Here is a 17546-nt window from a genome sequence, read left to right on the forward strand (position 1 = left end):
ATAACATAGATTCTATTTTTGCGTTTTCCGCTCAACTTTACCGCTTACCGTTACCGCTCGTCTGTGTAAATTGGCCTTTAGTGAAAGTGATGAGTCTGTCTATTGGTAACAATTTAATTCAGGTGTAATGTGTTAACTACTTCTTCTATTTGAATGGCAAATAGTTCCGTTTGCTTTATTTTATTTTGTATCTACATTGAGATCCAATCACTGATACCCACACCATTGTCACTTGTTTCAGTAATTTGTCTTTGGATTTAGATATATTAAAATAAACTTGAAATCTATGATGCTTTCAACTTTAAAAAATTCTATCCACAATATATGACCTCTTTTCTTTACCGTACTTTCAATATATATCTTAGTGTACCTATTCTTAATGTAAATTAGTTGATACTTGTTGATTGACTATACTGGGCCTCTTTTGAAATCAATGCTTTCGCACTGAAAAGTATCATTCAATATAAATATTGTGTTACACAAAAACCTCATGAATTCAAGCAGTAGAAAACAAACAAGATTCCACAATGATTATTTAAATATCAGAATATTCCATTCACAAGAATTAGTCAAGAATGACATCAAAATAGATGTAAAGGGTCATGATCAAAGGTATCCTTTCATGGAATCAACCATCAACATTATATTATTATTCTTTCTTTAATTCCATTCATAAACATTGAAAAACATAAACATGCATAAATAAGCATAATACAAAGAGAAATAAAAGAATGGAAAGGAAAAATCTCGGAAGCATAGCTTATACAAGTAGAAACCCCCCTGTTACAAAAAAAATATACCGGTATAAGTATTTGAAAATTTCTACCTAGCTGAAATCTGTGAAACTCATGTTTGTTATTATTTATACGGGGCTACCTCTTCTCTCCCAGAGGTCCCAGTTATGATCAGTGGCTGTGTGTGTACTAGTACACAGAGGTAACCCTACTCAAAAGATGTACTAGGTTCTTTAAGGTGCATATGAGCTAGATGTGTACAGTGGACATACTGTACATTTTATAGTCCTTATCCGAGAAGACTCGTACCACCAGAACCATGGAGCGAGTGAGCCTCGAACCCCTGCCAATGTTATTTCTACGTTATTACAGTTCCACTGTGTTAACCGCTCGGCCATGACAAATACCTTTTTCGGAATTGAAATTGTAAGGGACAATTCAAGCTGAATAGTGATGAAATACAGTAATATTTTTCATGAACGTTCGTTTGACTTATGACATAATCACGTGATCAAAGGGGACCAATCAGCACTGGTTCTCTACTCAGAAGCTGTATAGAAGAACAATTTTCTAGCCTAACGAAAGAAGACTCTCCAAGGGTAGGTGTTACTTTTATTATCAGATTGTAGTTAAGAGTTAGTTAGTTACAAAGAATTTCTTAAACAGTATTTTCAATATGTTTGTTGAAAATAACTTTATTTAATAATTATATAATTAGTTGAAATCCCAAACTTCTGTACTAAATAGTCAGTATGGTTCTTCACATGTAGTAAATGCATTTGTAACTAGCCTAGGCCTAGCTTATAATCAGTCTCTGGGCTACACAACAGTACACCAGTATGTTATTATAGTACAATTCTTATTTCGGATGTTATATAATTCTCATACATAGTGTATGACACAGCAAAATAGATTACTTTATTACTATTTTAACATAAGTTAAACTTTTTACGGTAGGGTTTAGTTGCTTATAGTACAATGACTCATCAAAACTGACAATATAAAAGATTTCATCTTTGATTTAAACTACCACAGGCTAAGACCCAAATAAATACCACCTATATCACTCATCAGATCTAATGTATAAAATGAGAAGAGATTTCACTCTGAAAAAATATGTGTACTAAAAGTTAATTTATATAAATTACACTTAATTAAAACACTCTCTCATCATACGTTGGTCTTGATTCTTCATTCTGGTGGAAACATGTAGTGACCGCGCAGAGTAACTAAACCGTTTCATTTTTTATTTTCTTGTAGCAATTATGGATTTTGGTGATACTAAAATTGATTGGTTTTTAAAAGATTACATCAAAAAGCCAATGTCTGAACAAGAAGCATCAAAGTTACAAAGTAAGTATTAGCAGTGTAAACGGTTTGTTTTTATTTTATGCAACTCCTGTTTATTCAATTTTCTACCCAGACGTGTGAAACTTGACTAAAAGCCCAACCTTGTTAAGTCAAACTGCTTACTTTGACTACTTCTTTTATGAATCAAATTTGAAGTGATAGATCGAACTAGCACGTTTGAAGTTGAAGTTCGGTCTATGACTAAAGTTCAATTTAAGAATACAGGCGCAAAACCTCATTATATTTCATTCGTATTCATAGAACTTTTTTTCTCTTTCTGTTTATAGAAATATTCTTTAAAAACCCTAATATTAATGATTTTTATTCAAAAATTGGCATTACAAAAAATAATCTAAAATTGTTTGTGGAAAATAAAATCAAATTATATAAAGAAGGACAAAAATTTATTTTGTCAAATAAAATTATTATAATAACTGTAATAATAATAATAATCATCATTATTATTGTGAATGATGTTATTATTATTTTTATCATTTTTATTATTATAATAATTGTTATTATAATAAAATTTAAGAATTGAAAAAAAAATAGGAAAAAAAAAATATTATAATACTTATTTTATATAAAATTAAAACAATTGAAAAAACCTATTCATTATTCATTTTATCATTACTATTACGTTATAGATACAAAATTTAAAAAATGTAATGCTAATTTTGGGGTAAAAAATCAAATACAACATAAGATGCTCATCAAGACACTGACCAAAAAGGCTGAGACCATACTGATGAGGGGATAGTAGGATTTCTATGACCAGATAGACCAACTTATTGCCAAAACAAGCCTTCAAGCAAACTGTTTCAAGCCATCAAGCCTTGCGCTAACCATCCTCCAATGACCTGTGAAAGAAAAACGAAAACAAGGCTGTCCCAGAATGACTTGGAGGGATAACATCAACACCTGGACAAACATGTCACTCTACCAGCTTCTGTCAGAAATCTTCGTCATTCATTTATATCTTCGCCTCGACTATTCCAACTAAGAACATGTAGACATACGTTTGCTGATCAGTCATTCTCTTGCACAGCTCCATCCTTATGGAATACAAGAATCGCATCGACACAATGTAGTTGATATGGGGTTAAAAAGGCATTCGCCTAAACTTTCCCATTATAACTAAACTAAACCTACATTGAAAGCAAATGAATCCAGCCAGACAACCAACGATAAGATAGGATAAGAAATTTCAAGAGAAATAAGAAATTCCTAAAGAAAACAAACAATATATTCAGACAAATAACACCAGAACATGGAATAATATATGTGGTCAGATCTTGTTTCATTACATTGGCTGCTGGTTAAACAACGCATAGAATTCAAGATCCTCACGCCTACCTACAAAGCCATCCATAAACAATCACCGCAATATTTTTCATTGCTCGTCTCCTTCCAGAACACTCACAGAAATCTTTGTCTATATCTTTCTTAGCCTCGACTATTCCAACCAAGAACATACGTTTGCTGATCAGTCATTCTCTTGCACAGCTCCATCCACAATCAATCAAGAACGCCAAAGCATTACCTACATTGCAAGCAAATGAATCCAGCCAGACAACCAACGATAAGAAAGCGGAAATGTTATCAGGAGAAATATAAAGTTCCTAAGGAAAACAAACGAAATATTCAGACAAAAAACACCAGAAATTGACTTTGATGAGCCAGAAGAACAACAATGCATCATAGACACAATGGAAACAGAGCTAACGAAACTGCAAGGACAAGATCAGGAAGAGCAGTAAACAAGCCACAATATTTAAAAGACTATGTCACATATGTGGTATAACCCATGACATTGAACTAAAGACTATGATTGAGATTTATCACATAATGTACAGTGCATGAAACCAGTAAGGTTGCAATCAGAAAGACATTTAAACAACTAATTTCATTCTCTTTTCTTACAAACAAGTTTACTTATTCAGCTATCACTATCAGGCATTTAAGCAAAATACAATTATCAGATGTACGAGACACTTCATTAACACTACTGTTCATAATCCACAGGCTTAACGTTTTATGTTACAATATTTTGTTGGGGTAGGGATAATGTCAACAGCCCAGTAATTAAAACACTAACCAATTTAATCTTGGTATCATTGTGTAGCATTATTTTATGTTTTGAAATCATATACAATAAATTCGGACAATTATTAAAGGTCAAAAGACATTGAACTTTTGCACAAATGCACATTTTATCTCATAATATAGATACATTTCAATGTCACATCTCCAAATTTTGATATAAATTGATTTAAATAATAAATAAATAAATATATGATTTAAATTATGTTTTACTTATGTACCTACTAACATATGTAATAATAAAATGAAAATGAAAACAATTTACATCATGTACCATTACCACTTTTGTTTATTTATAAAATGTTAAATGTTATATTTCACCTAAGCAGGTAATACCTATATAATATTGCTGTTTTATTTGAACATAACTTAAGAAGCTCAGAAATATATCACAGAGCCTTTTTGTTCAGTGTATTGATGAGCATCTTATGTTCATATAAAGTTTGCGATACACCATGTATTATTAGTTCTGAAAAGAACTGTTTTTCTACATTTCGATCAATATACTATGATCGAATGCAGAACGTCCAGGAAACTGGGAATATACATTGGTGAAATTGGGTGGGAGTATAAGCTTGAAAATGATGAGTCTGTCTGGTAACAAATGCAATTCACAAAGAAGGTGTGATGTTTAACTACTTTTTCTATTTGAATTGCAAATAGTGCGTTTAATAAATACTCAGAATAAATACTCAGTGTAAAACACTGTAACAACGCTATAATGGAAATTAAGCCAACAGTAAAGCTACCACTGGCTGGCATTATGCCAACACAACACAGTCAGATTCATTGATGACTGGAGTGGAAAATTCCTTTTTAGCTAATAAACATTATTTAGCATGATATCAAATCAAATGCTGATTGGTTGATTCTATGTTATAAATTAATTACGAGGTAATAATCATGTGTTCCTTCAGTGTGCTCCACTAGATCATTTTAGAGTGACAGATTACAGCTGATCATTCACACCAAAACTCTGCTGAGATCTCCGGAGACACCCAGAGTTTGTGACCATTCAAAACGTCGAGAAACTCCAGAGATACCCCATTAACACCATCCTAGCAACACCAGTGTTTTTAAAAATAAAATTGTAAATACCACCCTCTATTTTTTTAATTTACATAGTGACGATCATTAGAGTCATTTTAATTGATAATATTTTTAATTTAATAATTATTTTCAAAAGTCTCAGAAGTTATATGTTTTATTTAAATACTATTTATTATTTTTTAGACCGCTATAGTATATATTTTTTACAAATTAAAGTATTTTGAAATAAAACTAAAGAAATGATTGATCGTGTGAGGATGACCTTTTGACCTAAAAACTCTGGAGTTTGATGTTGGTACCTTTCACATCAAAACACCGGTGTATCTCCGCAGTTCGCCTTCCGGAGAACATTCAGCTGTTCAAACCCGCTGTTTTTAATTCTGGAGTTTTTTATTTTACCTTTAACACCAAAACATCGGGGCGTCAACTCCGGAGTGTCTCCAGATTTTTTTCTTTTGTGTGAAAGGGGTATTGGTTTCACATATATGCTCAACGGTGAATGTGAACCTACCTATTAGCTCGAAAATAATCAATAATTTAATATCTGAGCAATAAATTTCATTAAGACATATTTTCAGACTAAACAAACTTTCTCAATGAACACATTTCTTTACATGTACAATGATGACATTCAAAATACATATTTCTCAAAAAACTGTAATAAACTGACAAATTTCTTAAAAATTAAAAAAATTTGAAATTATTTGTGTGTTTAAAATATTTGAATTATCAACATTAAAATAATCAAAGGCTAAATTACAACAATAATGAGATTATGTATTGTTTGAAGGTTTGCATGGCGAAATCAAATGTTGATATAAAGTTTATGGTACACCACGTGTATTAGTTATGAAAAGAACTGTTGAGTTTCTCGATGTTTCGATCAATGACGATCAAAGCATATTGATCGAAACGTCGAGAAACTCAACAGTTCTTTTCATAACTAATACACGTGGTGTACCATAAACTTTACCGTATATCAACAAATGAGATTATGCATAATCTTGGCACTTTGCCATAATAGGTGTAACAGTCACAAGACAATGAGACAATTGGGTGAATGGAGCGGAAATGTCCATTCATAACATTCTAGAATAGCAAATACTGCACAGTCAATGAAATTTGTTCACTGAGAAAGACATATTTTTCAACACAACAAAATTATCAGATAACAAGAACAATATGACAAGATGTAAAGGTAAGAATTAATTGTTATTATATTTAGTTTATTCGAAATATAATTTTCTTCTATATTCTAGATAAATTTATAAATTTAAATTGAAGAATTATATTAAGGTGAAGTTTCAACTTTAAAGTTATTAGTTTTGGATCTCTCACACACAAACTTTATGCAATATAAGTTATGTTCAGACTGCCTTATGTCTGAGGTAAAGTTACGTCAGACATGCAACATTACTTTTGATGAGTGTCCACATGATGCTTAATAATACCCCTTTCACACCAAAAGCAAAACTCCGGAGACACCCCGGAGTTGACGCCCCACTGTTTGGTGTGAAAGGTAAAATCAAGCAACTTTAAAACTGAGAGCGAACCGGAGAGCGAACTGCGGGGACACCCCGGTGTTTTGGTGTGAAAGGGGTATAATACAAGGAGCACATTGTCTGTAGTAAGGTTGAAGTAACTTAATACAAACAAACCCTTCAGAGCTTACTGACTGATATTTTGTCAATAACTATAGTTTATTTATTTATATGTTTTGTTATTATCATGGATTTTTGAAACTATACTGCATTGCAACATAAATTGGTGTGTTTAAATATATACAAAATTTGTTTTAAAAAGAATGTATAAAAAGTGTGGTCTAGATAACTGTTTTGTTTTAGTAAATAAAACTGTATTTATTCAATGACATATAAATAGTAGTACAAAAGTATACAAACAATAAGACATAATAAAAACATTTCATTTAAGATAGATTGCAAATAATATTACTTTTAGATAATAATAGTGTAAATAAAAACAAAAACAATCTTTATACAGCATAAAAATCAGGTACTATGAACTACCATATTGCAATAAACGTTTCAAATTGTGAAAAATATTTGTTCAGTGGGGAATATCTTTACATTATTTTGCAGAAATATTGCTTGGAAGTCTAATATGCGTTGGCCTACTTATGCTTACATCAAAAGACCAAGTGGATGCCAAACAGATTTTAGATGTTCCAAAAGGCGATTCAATTACCTTACCGGCCTTATTAGAAAACGCAAATATAAATGGAGTATGGCAATTGAATGGTCAGAACGTAACATGTGACCCAAACATGCTGGTAACTTACGACAGAGTACTTAGTAAATCCGAGCTATACATAGAACATGGTGAATACAATCATAGCGGCCAGTACAGCTTCATTGTAAATGGTGACATCTATAAAAGTTATAGAGTAAACATCATTGGACAAATAACTAAAAAGCCCGAATTAGAAGTGCGAGAAATAAGTAGTAATGAGGTGATTTGGCAATGCATTACGGACAACGTACATCCACATCCAAATTTCTACATAGATGAAGAGCCAGTACAAATCTTGTTCATAAATGACACCAACATTTGGGTTGAACACACCACAACAGTTAAAAAAAGTGTCACTTGCTGTGTGCAATTGGAGCGTAACTACAAAGAATGTTCAACGAAAGGCTTTAAAAAACCGGAAATGACCTCAACCATCGATCACAGAGACAGTGACCTCTTGACAAACCTGAAGAGCCCTACTACTACTGATCAGAATACTGCAACGACTAGACCGTTCTGGACAAACCCACTCACAGATTACAAAGATACCACTACTCAAGCCTTGATAGTTATTTTGATAGTCCTGGTTTCACTAATACTAATATTAATTATAATGCTTTTTCAAAAAGTAAACAATTACTTTAAAACCAAAATGTATGACAAAGTACCAACTTATGAAACAGTGGCAATCGAAATGACAACTATCCCAAACCCTGAACCTGATGTAACTAGTGTGACATTAAGGGAGTAAACAAATTAAGAATAAATTGTTTTAACACTCAAAACTATTTCAACTCATAAAAATGTGTAAAAAATCTCTTAAGGAAACCGTTACTTCTTTCTATAGCTTCTGTTACTGTGACCCATGAAACAAGGAGAAAAAATTAGTCTAAACAGATATTGTGGAAAATTATCATGTTACTTGATACTGTACTTATGAATACGTATGTAAAAGAAAAAAAGTTTATATCTATCCATTTACTTAACTTGTTAATTGAAAAAGTGTTTTTTTTTTAACTGTAATTGGTGAAAGCCTATCTTAGTTATGTTTATTTTAAAATTAATTTAAATACATTTAGTAGTAAAATAGATAATATAGAATGTTCTGTATAAAGAATGTTATAATATAGAGTGTTATTCAATAACAAATAATATAAAACTAGGTACCATTATATTCAAATATTGAACAAGTGTTTTTTACAACAATATATTACATAACTAAGTATGTACATTAGGTAACATTTTAATTTTAGATATTTAATATAGGTAGTAACTACTAAGTATTTCTTACAGATATTTACATATGTACACACATGTAAACATGTAAACTAATATTTAAGTAATAAATTAGGAGATAGGATGCTTCTCAATAACAAAAAATATATGGTAACAAACAACATTATATTTTAATATTGAAAAAGTATTTCTTATGTGTATATTAATGTAAGTTAAGCATGAACATTAGGTTAACTAATATTTATTTTATATTTAATAAGATAGGGTGCTTGTCAATAAGAAAAAAATATTATATAGGGACATTATAAAGCTAATATTTAATAATCTATTCTTAGGAAAGAAAATGTATTTAATAATATTGTAGAAGTGTCATATTTAAATAAATATTTATTTTGTACATTAAGGTAACTATTCTTCAGGAAAATTGTTCTTAAATCTAATATATTATTTGTTTTAAGTATACAGTATCTTATAATTAAGGAAATAAAATGTTTTATTGATTTTATTATTATTAAGAGAATATTGTATTTTAATTGTATGTTCTAGCACAGAATATTGTATTTTAATTGTATGGTCTAGAACAGAATATTGTATGGTCTAGCACAGAATATTGTATGGTGTAGTGCAGAATATTTCATTGATAATATATTAATAAACACTAGAATTACAAATTCAAATTGTTCAGTTATTTTTGTCAGGGCTTTTGACTTTGAAGTTTGAATGTTATTATGTTGCGACCCTTTATAAGGTTTGTTCTAGCATACTCTATGTCAATATGTAGTCAATGGGTTGAATATTGTTGAACGGGTTCAATATTGTGGAACAGGTTAAACAGAATGAATAGCCACGTTCACATAAGATTTTATCATGCTTTCGTATCCTGATATTGAATATCACGTTAACAGGAAAAGCGTTCACATAGAATTCAACATCGTGATAAGTATGCTAATGAGGTGCACTGCACTATTTTTGTTTCTACGGAGCGCCAAAAGAGCAACGATAATAAAGGACTAAAACTCAGAGGAATGCGTCAATTTCTCATGCATTTATTGGTGAAAAACACGTTTAATTTCAATATATTTGTTAATTTGTCAATACAAATGCTGTAATATGTTACTGCTCTGTTTTCAAAGAATAATAATCGATCCTAAATCAGCATCACTACCTAGCCTAGACCTACAGTAGGAATCCTACTAAGGATATTATGATGAATTGTTCTATTTTATTCTTTAAAAGGTTAACGAAACCGTGTACAGTATCAACAGTAACATTTTTCGTTAAGCTCTGTCTACACTATAAAACTTTATGTTACAAAAAATGTGATATGCCCATATAATATGGACATGATGTTGTCATGTCAGTACCATATTTGGGTATACCAACGTGATTGGTTGAAACTGCGTCACATGACTACAGCTGCGAGGATCGTAAATCGTATATATCCTCGAGAACGATGATATTGACTGAGTAATTTTCACGTAATTATCGTGTCCCCTGTCATTAATCATATAAATTCTCGAGTTCGATGATATTGACTGTGTAATTTTCGTGTGCAACACTCGCGTTTGCCGATAAATAAACAAAAGTCATCTACTGGATCTTGAACTCGGGATGGAATTGTCACTCCATCATAAGACAACGCTTCAACCGCTGCGCCACGGAACTTGCTTGAAGAAATTAATCTTTTAAACTATTTAAGCTATGCATACATAGCGCCCTCATTTGTTATTAGTCCTCCCTAAATGTGATGAAACACCGTTTGTGATTGGTCAATACTCACGGTAGTAACCTAGTACGCGCTGAACATCCAGCGATTCGGCTCCTCGAAGAGAAGAAGACGAATTGTTTATTCGGTCTACCTGATTATAATATTATTATTAATAGGCCTATTGATGGAAATTCTTCTGTTAATTTAAACGACCTAGGCCTAAGTGAATATTTTATTGCCAAGGAATCATTAATTAGTAATTATCTGTATATTATTCTTCGCAAGGTAAGGTGTCTAGGCAGGCTTGTTTACATACAATACAAATACTATAGGAGGCCTAGCCTAGCTTCACCCAACCCAGCAGACTTGTTCTTGGCTATATAATATAACAGATATCGTCTTCTATATCGGTAAAATATAAGATTTGACATCCCCTCCGGATGATATTATGTTCTCGGGGAATTATATATATCCCTCAGCTGCCGCTTCGGGATATGTATATTCCCTCGAACATAATATCATTCCCTCGGGGATGTCAAATCTTATATTTCACCTCTAAGCAGGCAATATCTGTATAATATCACTACTAGCTAGCTGTACACAGGGCATAGTTGTTTGCTTGACTTAACAGGGTATTTCCCTACTACTACACAGCAAGCTATGGTAACTAGTTTGGCACTCTGCCAAATTCAACATCAGTGACAGAATCCCCAAAGAATGGAAAATTCCATTGAAAAATCATTCTAGTCAACAATTCGAGAATATTTGATGAATTGAAACTGCGCAATGAATTTCTATCCATTGATAGAACATTCTAGTCAACAATTTGAGAATATTCAATGAATTAAAACTGCGCAATGAATTTCATTGTAATGAAGATGTAGCTTGGTGGTTAACATGCTTGCTTTTTCCACCCAAAGTCCAGAGTTCAATGATCCTGACCTGGTGTCATGGCTGTAACTCCCTAAACCTCAAATAAAACTTTATTATAAATTATAAAATAGCTACAGTAATCCATCCTCTAATTGGTGACTTGCTTGCTGTTGGATATTTAAGAAATGTTGAAAAAATAACTAAATAACAATTGTTTTGAAGACGTAATAATAAAACAAAAATCAGAAAATTGAAATAATTTGTTATGAATTTTAAATTAAAATTTATAATTTTTCAGACTAAAATATAAAAAATGAGAAACATTAGTATTATTAGTATTATTGAATATTAATAATAAAAATACAAACTCAGATGACATTTTGAGTTTATCTACATAGCAATAATAAGCTAACAACAAACTTGACACTCTGCCAAAACACTCACGAGATATCTATGAATGGAGAGTGGAAAGTTCCATTGATAGAACATTCTAGCCAATGAACGAGAATATTCGATGAATTAAAACTACGCAATGGAATTCATTGTAATAAAGTGTGTTCATGGAGACAAACGTATATTTCAACACCTTTATCAGATGATAACAAGAACAATATGACAAGATATAAAGGTAATAATTATTTTTGTCATAGAAAGTTGAACTCAAATGTAATTTTCTTCTATATTCTCAATAAATTTATAAATTTTAATTGAAGAATTGAAGATATACAGTAGTTTATATTTTATTTATTATTTATATTATTATATTACATTAGTGTTATTATAGTATACGGCACAACTATATTGTATACTGCAGTGCAACATAAATTGGTTTTTGACTAATAAAGTAATATAATAGTAAAATATACAAAATTTGTTTGAAAAATGCATGTTTATACGGTCCATGACGGCTTGTGAATAGTGCATAAAACTGCATTGCCTTCAATGACAAATAAATATCAATAAAAAAATAGATTAAAAAAAGTAAACAATACATAATAACCTTTCATATAACGCTTTCAACATGTAGCATTAGTCCCACTTATGTGCTCAATATTTGTGTGCGAAAAAAAATGTGATTTTAATAAATTGAATTTATAAATTTTTTTTTGGTGTGTGGTGGGTCTACGGTTGGGAGTGAAAAAAAAGCTAAAATGCATATTAATGACGTCATGTGACCATTACAGCTATTTTGGAATTCCTGTTTTTGTCAATTCAATGATAAAAACTATTTTTCTATAAGAAATTCTTATGGAATATGGGTTTCCCTCTGGATATATAAAAAAAAATTATTTTTATATAATAAAAAATTACGCATAAATCAAAGTTTTGGGTCAAAATCTTAGAATGACATTTTCCAAAAAAAAAATGGGTCACAGCAAAATTATTACTTCAGATTTTTTGTTTGCGTATTACAATGAACATAATATTGCTCTATTGGGGTGGTAACATTTGGTAACTGGGGGATGTTTTTGCACCATTATAGATAATGATACAACTTTCCAAGGTGATAAATAATAGTTTTTCCCATACCTGATAATACCGGGTATGCAGTTCAATGATATTTGTTGATACCCGGTAGTACCGGTTATACAGCATAAAAGTCAAGTACAGTAATTAACTACCGTATTATGTCACCAATAAGCGTTCAATATTTAAAAAATTATTTTTTCAGTGGGGACAATATATCTTCTTTTTTTCAGCAATATTGGTTCTGACTCTAATATGCATTGGCCTACTGATGCTTACATCAAAAGACCAAGTGGATGCCAAAAAGATTTTAGATGTCCCAAAAGGCGATTCAATTACCTTATCAGCCATATTAGAAAACGCAAATATAAATGGAGTATGGCAATTGAATGGTCAGAACGTGACATGTGACCCAAACATCATAGTAACTTACGACAGAGTACTTAGTAAATCCGAGCTATACATAGAACATGGTGAATACAATCATAGCGGCCAGTACAGCTTCATTGTAAATGGTGACATCTATAAAAGTTATACAGTAAACATCATTGGACAAATAACTAAAAAGCCCGAATTAGAAGTGCAAAAAATAAGTAGTAATGAGGTGATTTGGCAATGCATTACGGACAATGTAAATCCACGTCCAAATTTCTACATAGATAAAGAGTCAGTAAAAAACGTAACCATGAATAACACCAAAATTTGGGTTGAACACACCACAACAGTTAAAAAAAGTGTCACTTGCTGTGTGGAGTTGGAGCGGAACTACAAAGAATGTTCAACGAAAAGCTTTGAAAAACCGGAAATGACCCCAACTATCGATCACAGAGAGAGTGACCTCTTGACAAACCTGAAGAGCCCTACTACTACTGATCAGAATACTGCAACGACTAGACCGTTCTGGACAAACCCACTCACAGATTACAAAGATACCACTACTCAAGCCTTGATAGTTATTTTGATAGTCCTGGTTTCACTAATACTAATATTAATTATAATGCTTTTTCAAAAAGTAAACAATTACTTTAAAACCAAAATGTATGACAAAGTACCAACTTATGAAACAGTGGCAATCGAAATGACGACTATCCCAAACCCTGAACCTGATGTAACTAGTGTGACATTAAGGGAGTAAACAAATTAAGAATAAATTGTTTTAACACTCAAAACTATTTCAACTCATAAAAATGTGTAAAAAATCTTTTAAGGAAACCCTTACTTCTTTCTATAGCTTCTGTTACTGTGACCCATGAAACAAGGAGAAAAAATTAGTCTAAACAGATACTGTGGAAAATTATCATGTTTCTTGATACTGTACTTATGAATACTATGTAAAAGAAAACAAAAAGTTTATATCTATCAATTTACTTCATTTGTTAATTGTTTTGTAACTGCAATTGATGAAAGCCTATCTTATTATGCCTATATTATAATGTTTGTTAAACTCAATTTGAATACATTTAGTAGTAAAGTAGATAATATAGAATGTTCTGTATCAAGAATGTTATAATATAGAGTGTTATTCAATAACAAATAATATAAAACTAGGTACCATTATATTCAAATATTGAACAAGTGTTTTTTACAACAATGTATTTATATAACTATGTACATTAGGTAACATATTTCATTTTAGATATTTAATATAGGTACTAACATCTAAGTATTTCTTACAGAAATAATTTATGTTTATGGCATTTACACACATTTAAACATGTAAACTAATATTTATTTTAAGTAATAATTAAAAGAGATATAATGCTTCTCAATAACAAATAATATAAAGCCTTGTCTACACTATCAAACTTTATGTGTCAAAAAAATGTGGTGTGTACAAATATGGATATGATGATATTTAAGCAAAGCACTACCATATATGGCCACATCAAACTTTTTTGACAAATAAAGTTTGATAGTGTAGACAAGGCTTAATGTAACAAACAACATTATATTTTAATTAATATAAGAAATGTGTATATTAATGTAATTGTAAGTTAAACATGCACATTAGGGTAACTAATATTTTTTTTAATATAAATAAGATAGGGTGTTTGTCAATAAGAAAAAATATTTAACTAAGTACGTACATTAAAAAATATTTATTATATTTTAATGTTGAAAAGTGTTTCTTGTATATAACAAAGTGAAACATGAAATAACTATTTATTTTAGAAATATTTAATATAAAACTAGGCATGGTACTATTAAGTATTATTAACAACATTAAAATATTAATAAATAAATTAGGTACTTATTTAATAATCTATTCTTAGGGAAGAAAATGTATTTAATAATATTGTAGAAGTGTCATTTTTAAGAAAAATATTTATATAAGTATATGTATATGAATACTGTATTGTAATTGTATGGTCTAGCACAGAATACTGTATTGTAATTGTATGGTCTAGCACAGAATACTGTATTGTAATTGTATGGTCTAGCACAGAATATTGTATTGTATGGTGTAGCACAGAATATTGTATGGTGTAGCGCAGACTATTTCATTGATAATATTAACACTAGAATTACAAATCCAAAATTGTTCAGTTATTTTTGTCAGGGCTTTTGACTTTGAAGTTTGAATGTCATGTTGCGACCCTTTATAAGGTTTGTTCTAGCAAACTCTGTGTCAATATGTAGTCAATGAGTTAATTATTGTGGAACAGGTTAAACAGAATTAATGTGTTACAAATTATCCATGGATAACTGTAATAAGCCATGTGCATGTCAACATACAGTAAAACAATATAACTGATCATCGGAGAATAAATCATAAAAATATGGAATTTTAAAACTTACCGGGTTATAAACAAATCCATCACTTTTGTCATCAATGAAAACAAGTCTGGTTCCACTAGGATCTGGGAAAAGACTACGGATGCCAACAACATGTCGGAACTCATTCACATACTGCCAGTCCTCAATGAAGAAGTAGTAAAGCTCACCAGTCTAAAGAAAGAAGTTTAGTTTTAATCATAAGACTAAAGAGCAATAATGAGATATAACATGTAGTCCAACTTTTATTTATGTTCGCAACAATTTTGCTAACGCTGATACTGTATACACATTTTGAGTTTACCTAAAAAGTGGAGATTTACACAATAATGGCATGTACATGTGGGAAAATAAGATAAAGTTAATTTTTAAATTGGATCATGAAAAATTAACTCTGTTAAAGATTCTTGATGTCTTTTATATATTTAGGCAAATTACCAAGAATAACCACAAGCGAATTCATTCACTATCCTTCTTAAAGGTGGCAATCCTGTTCACAAGAAAAGCATATACACAAGATGCTCTACATAAACAAAGTCTTTGTCTGAGTTTTACAAATATATAAAAATACATCATAAAAAATGTTTAACAATATAAAAGGTCAACAATTTACAAAGCAAGAAGAGAATGCCCCAAAACAGGAGTAAAAAATTAAAATCAAACATATTGCAAATCATCAATTACGTTAAAATTTTTGTTAAAAAAAAAAATAAAAATTATTAACACCTACAATTAAATAATTTGTACTACTGTCTGTCTGAGCCAAGAAGCTTGTAATATGACACTGATATATTAAGCAAAATTGGAATTTTAGAATAACATAAAATGTACGTACATCAGTGCCAAATATGAGGAACTCTGGAGTGAGACAATGGCAGAGAACCTTGCCATCATTGTCCTTGCCTGGAAACAGTCTTGTCTCACGCTCTTCACTTGTGCTTCCACTTTCTGTTTCAATCTGAAATTAAACCATAACATAAAGCAATGTAATCACATTCAACAGTGAAGAAATAATGTACTTTTAAAAATGGTTTTAGGCATGACAAAAATCTTAACCCAACCAGAATTACCTTACCTTATTCGTTCGTAATAATAAATAAATCTTTTGGTCACAGATTTTTATTTCATCTACAGTTTCCTTTGATTTATTTCAAAGTATTTCTGGTATTATTAATAAATCATTTAATAATCACAATTAAAAACAATTGGCCTTCAAAAAATTATGAGGTTGTGTCCCCTAATACCCTTGATAAAAGCTAGTGCCACCTCAAATAAAAATATTGTCTCACCAGATGCAACTGGACTTGGTTTTCAAATGCCACTGCTACGTAATCAGCGTTCAATGACATACTGACTATGGTTCCAAGATACTCACGGTCCTTCAGTTTCTCAGGCCCTGCAATTAAAGTAGTTTGTCATATAATTTGCAATTGTGATATTCATATTTGAACACAAAACATAATCCTCTACATAAAGTAAATTTTATAGACTTAGGGAGTCGAGTGAAAATCATAAACCTAACTCAAAAAGGAACTGAATGGCTTGGAAGGCAAGTGCCTTTTAAGCTAAAGTTACTTATTATTTTTATTTATTTTCAGTTACATTCAACACCAGGAAACCCGCTACTAAATTTAATATTATGTGAATATATTTATAATTATAAAAAAAATCTGTTATTAATAATTAGACATAAAAAAAGATATTAATTATGATTTGAAAATGAATAAACTCTTGACATTAAAAACAATAAAATATAAAACTATTTTAACTAAAAATATATTTTATTGAAAACCATTTTTAAAAATCATGAAAATATTTATGTTAATTTTAAATTCTTTGAATTTATTAGTAACAAAATTAAATGAATGAACATAAAACAAGACTTCTTATTGTTAATGTTTTTTAATGAATACAGAAAAAATTTGAAAAAATGAAAATCAAAGTATTAAACTTTTAACAAATATCCAAATCAATGAAATAACTGTATAACACAGATTGTC

At 30.4% G+C, this 17546-nt stretch overlaps 3 protein-coding genes and 1 long non-coding RNA gene across 4 annotated transcripts in view; 3 read left to right on the forward strand and 1 right to left on the reverse strand.

The window, feature by feature from the left end:
- Positions 1-17546, reverse strand: part of LOC140050383 (WD repeat-containing protein 19-like) — a 61500-nt gene that overhangs the window by 36668 nt on the left and 7286 nt on the right. The window contains exons 10-12 of the mRNA XM_072095546.1: positions 16836-16942; positions 16382-16504; positions 15571-15720 (exon numbers count right to left, since the gene is read on the reverse strand). Of these exons, the coding sequence (XP_071951647.1) occupies positions 15571-15720; positions 16382-16504; positions 16836-16942 (380 nt within the window). The remainder of the gene's footprint in view (positions 1-15570; positions 15721-16381; positions 16505-16835; positions 16943-17546) is intronic.
- Positions 1042-4339, forward strand: LOC140050418 (uncharacterized). The gene is made up of 3 exons (XR_011845394.1): positions 1042-1333; positions 1995-2087; positions 2732-4339. It is a non-coding gene; the product is annotated as an uncharacterized lncRNA (long non-coding RNA).
- LOC140050399 (uncharacterized) lies at positions 6343-8787 on the forward strand. The gene is made up of 2 exons (XM_072095570.1): positions 6343-6435; positions 7337-8787. The coding sequence occupies exons 1-2, from the start codon at positions 6420-6422 to the stop codon at positions 8236-8238; spliced, it is 918 nt and encodes a 305-aa protein (XP_071951671.1). The 5' UTR covers positions 6343-6419; the 3' UTR covers positions 8239-8787.
- LOC140050398 (uncharacterized) lies at positions 11818-15310 on the forward strand. The gene is made up of 2 exons (XM_072095569.1): positions 11818-11932; positions 13005-15310. Exons 1-2 carry the CDS (start codon positions 11917-11919, stop codon positions 13904-13906), a joined length of 918 nt encoding a protein of 305 aa, XP_071951670.1. The 5' UTR covers positions 11818-11916; the 3' UTR covers positions 13907-15310.

The sequence above is a fragment of the Antedon mediterranea genome, chromosome 5 (assembly GCF_964355755.1).
Source record: "Antedon mediterranea chromosome 5, ecAntMedi1.1, whole genome shotgun sequence".
Classification (NCBI taxonomy): domain Eukaryota; kingdom Metazoa; phylum Echinodermata; class Crinoidea; order Comatulida; family Antedonidae; genus Antedon; species Antedon mediterranea.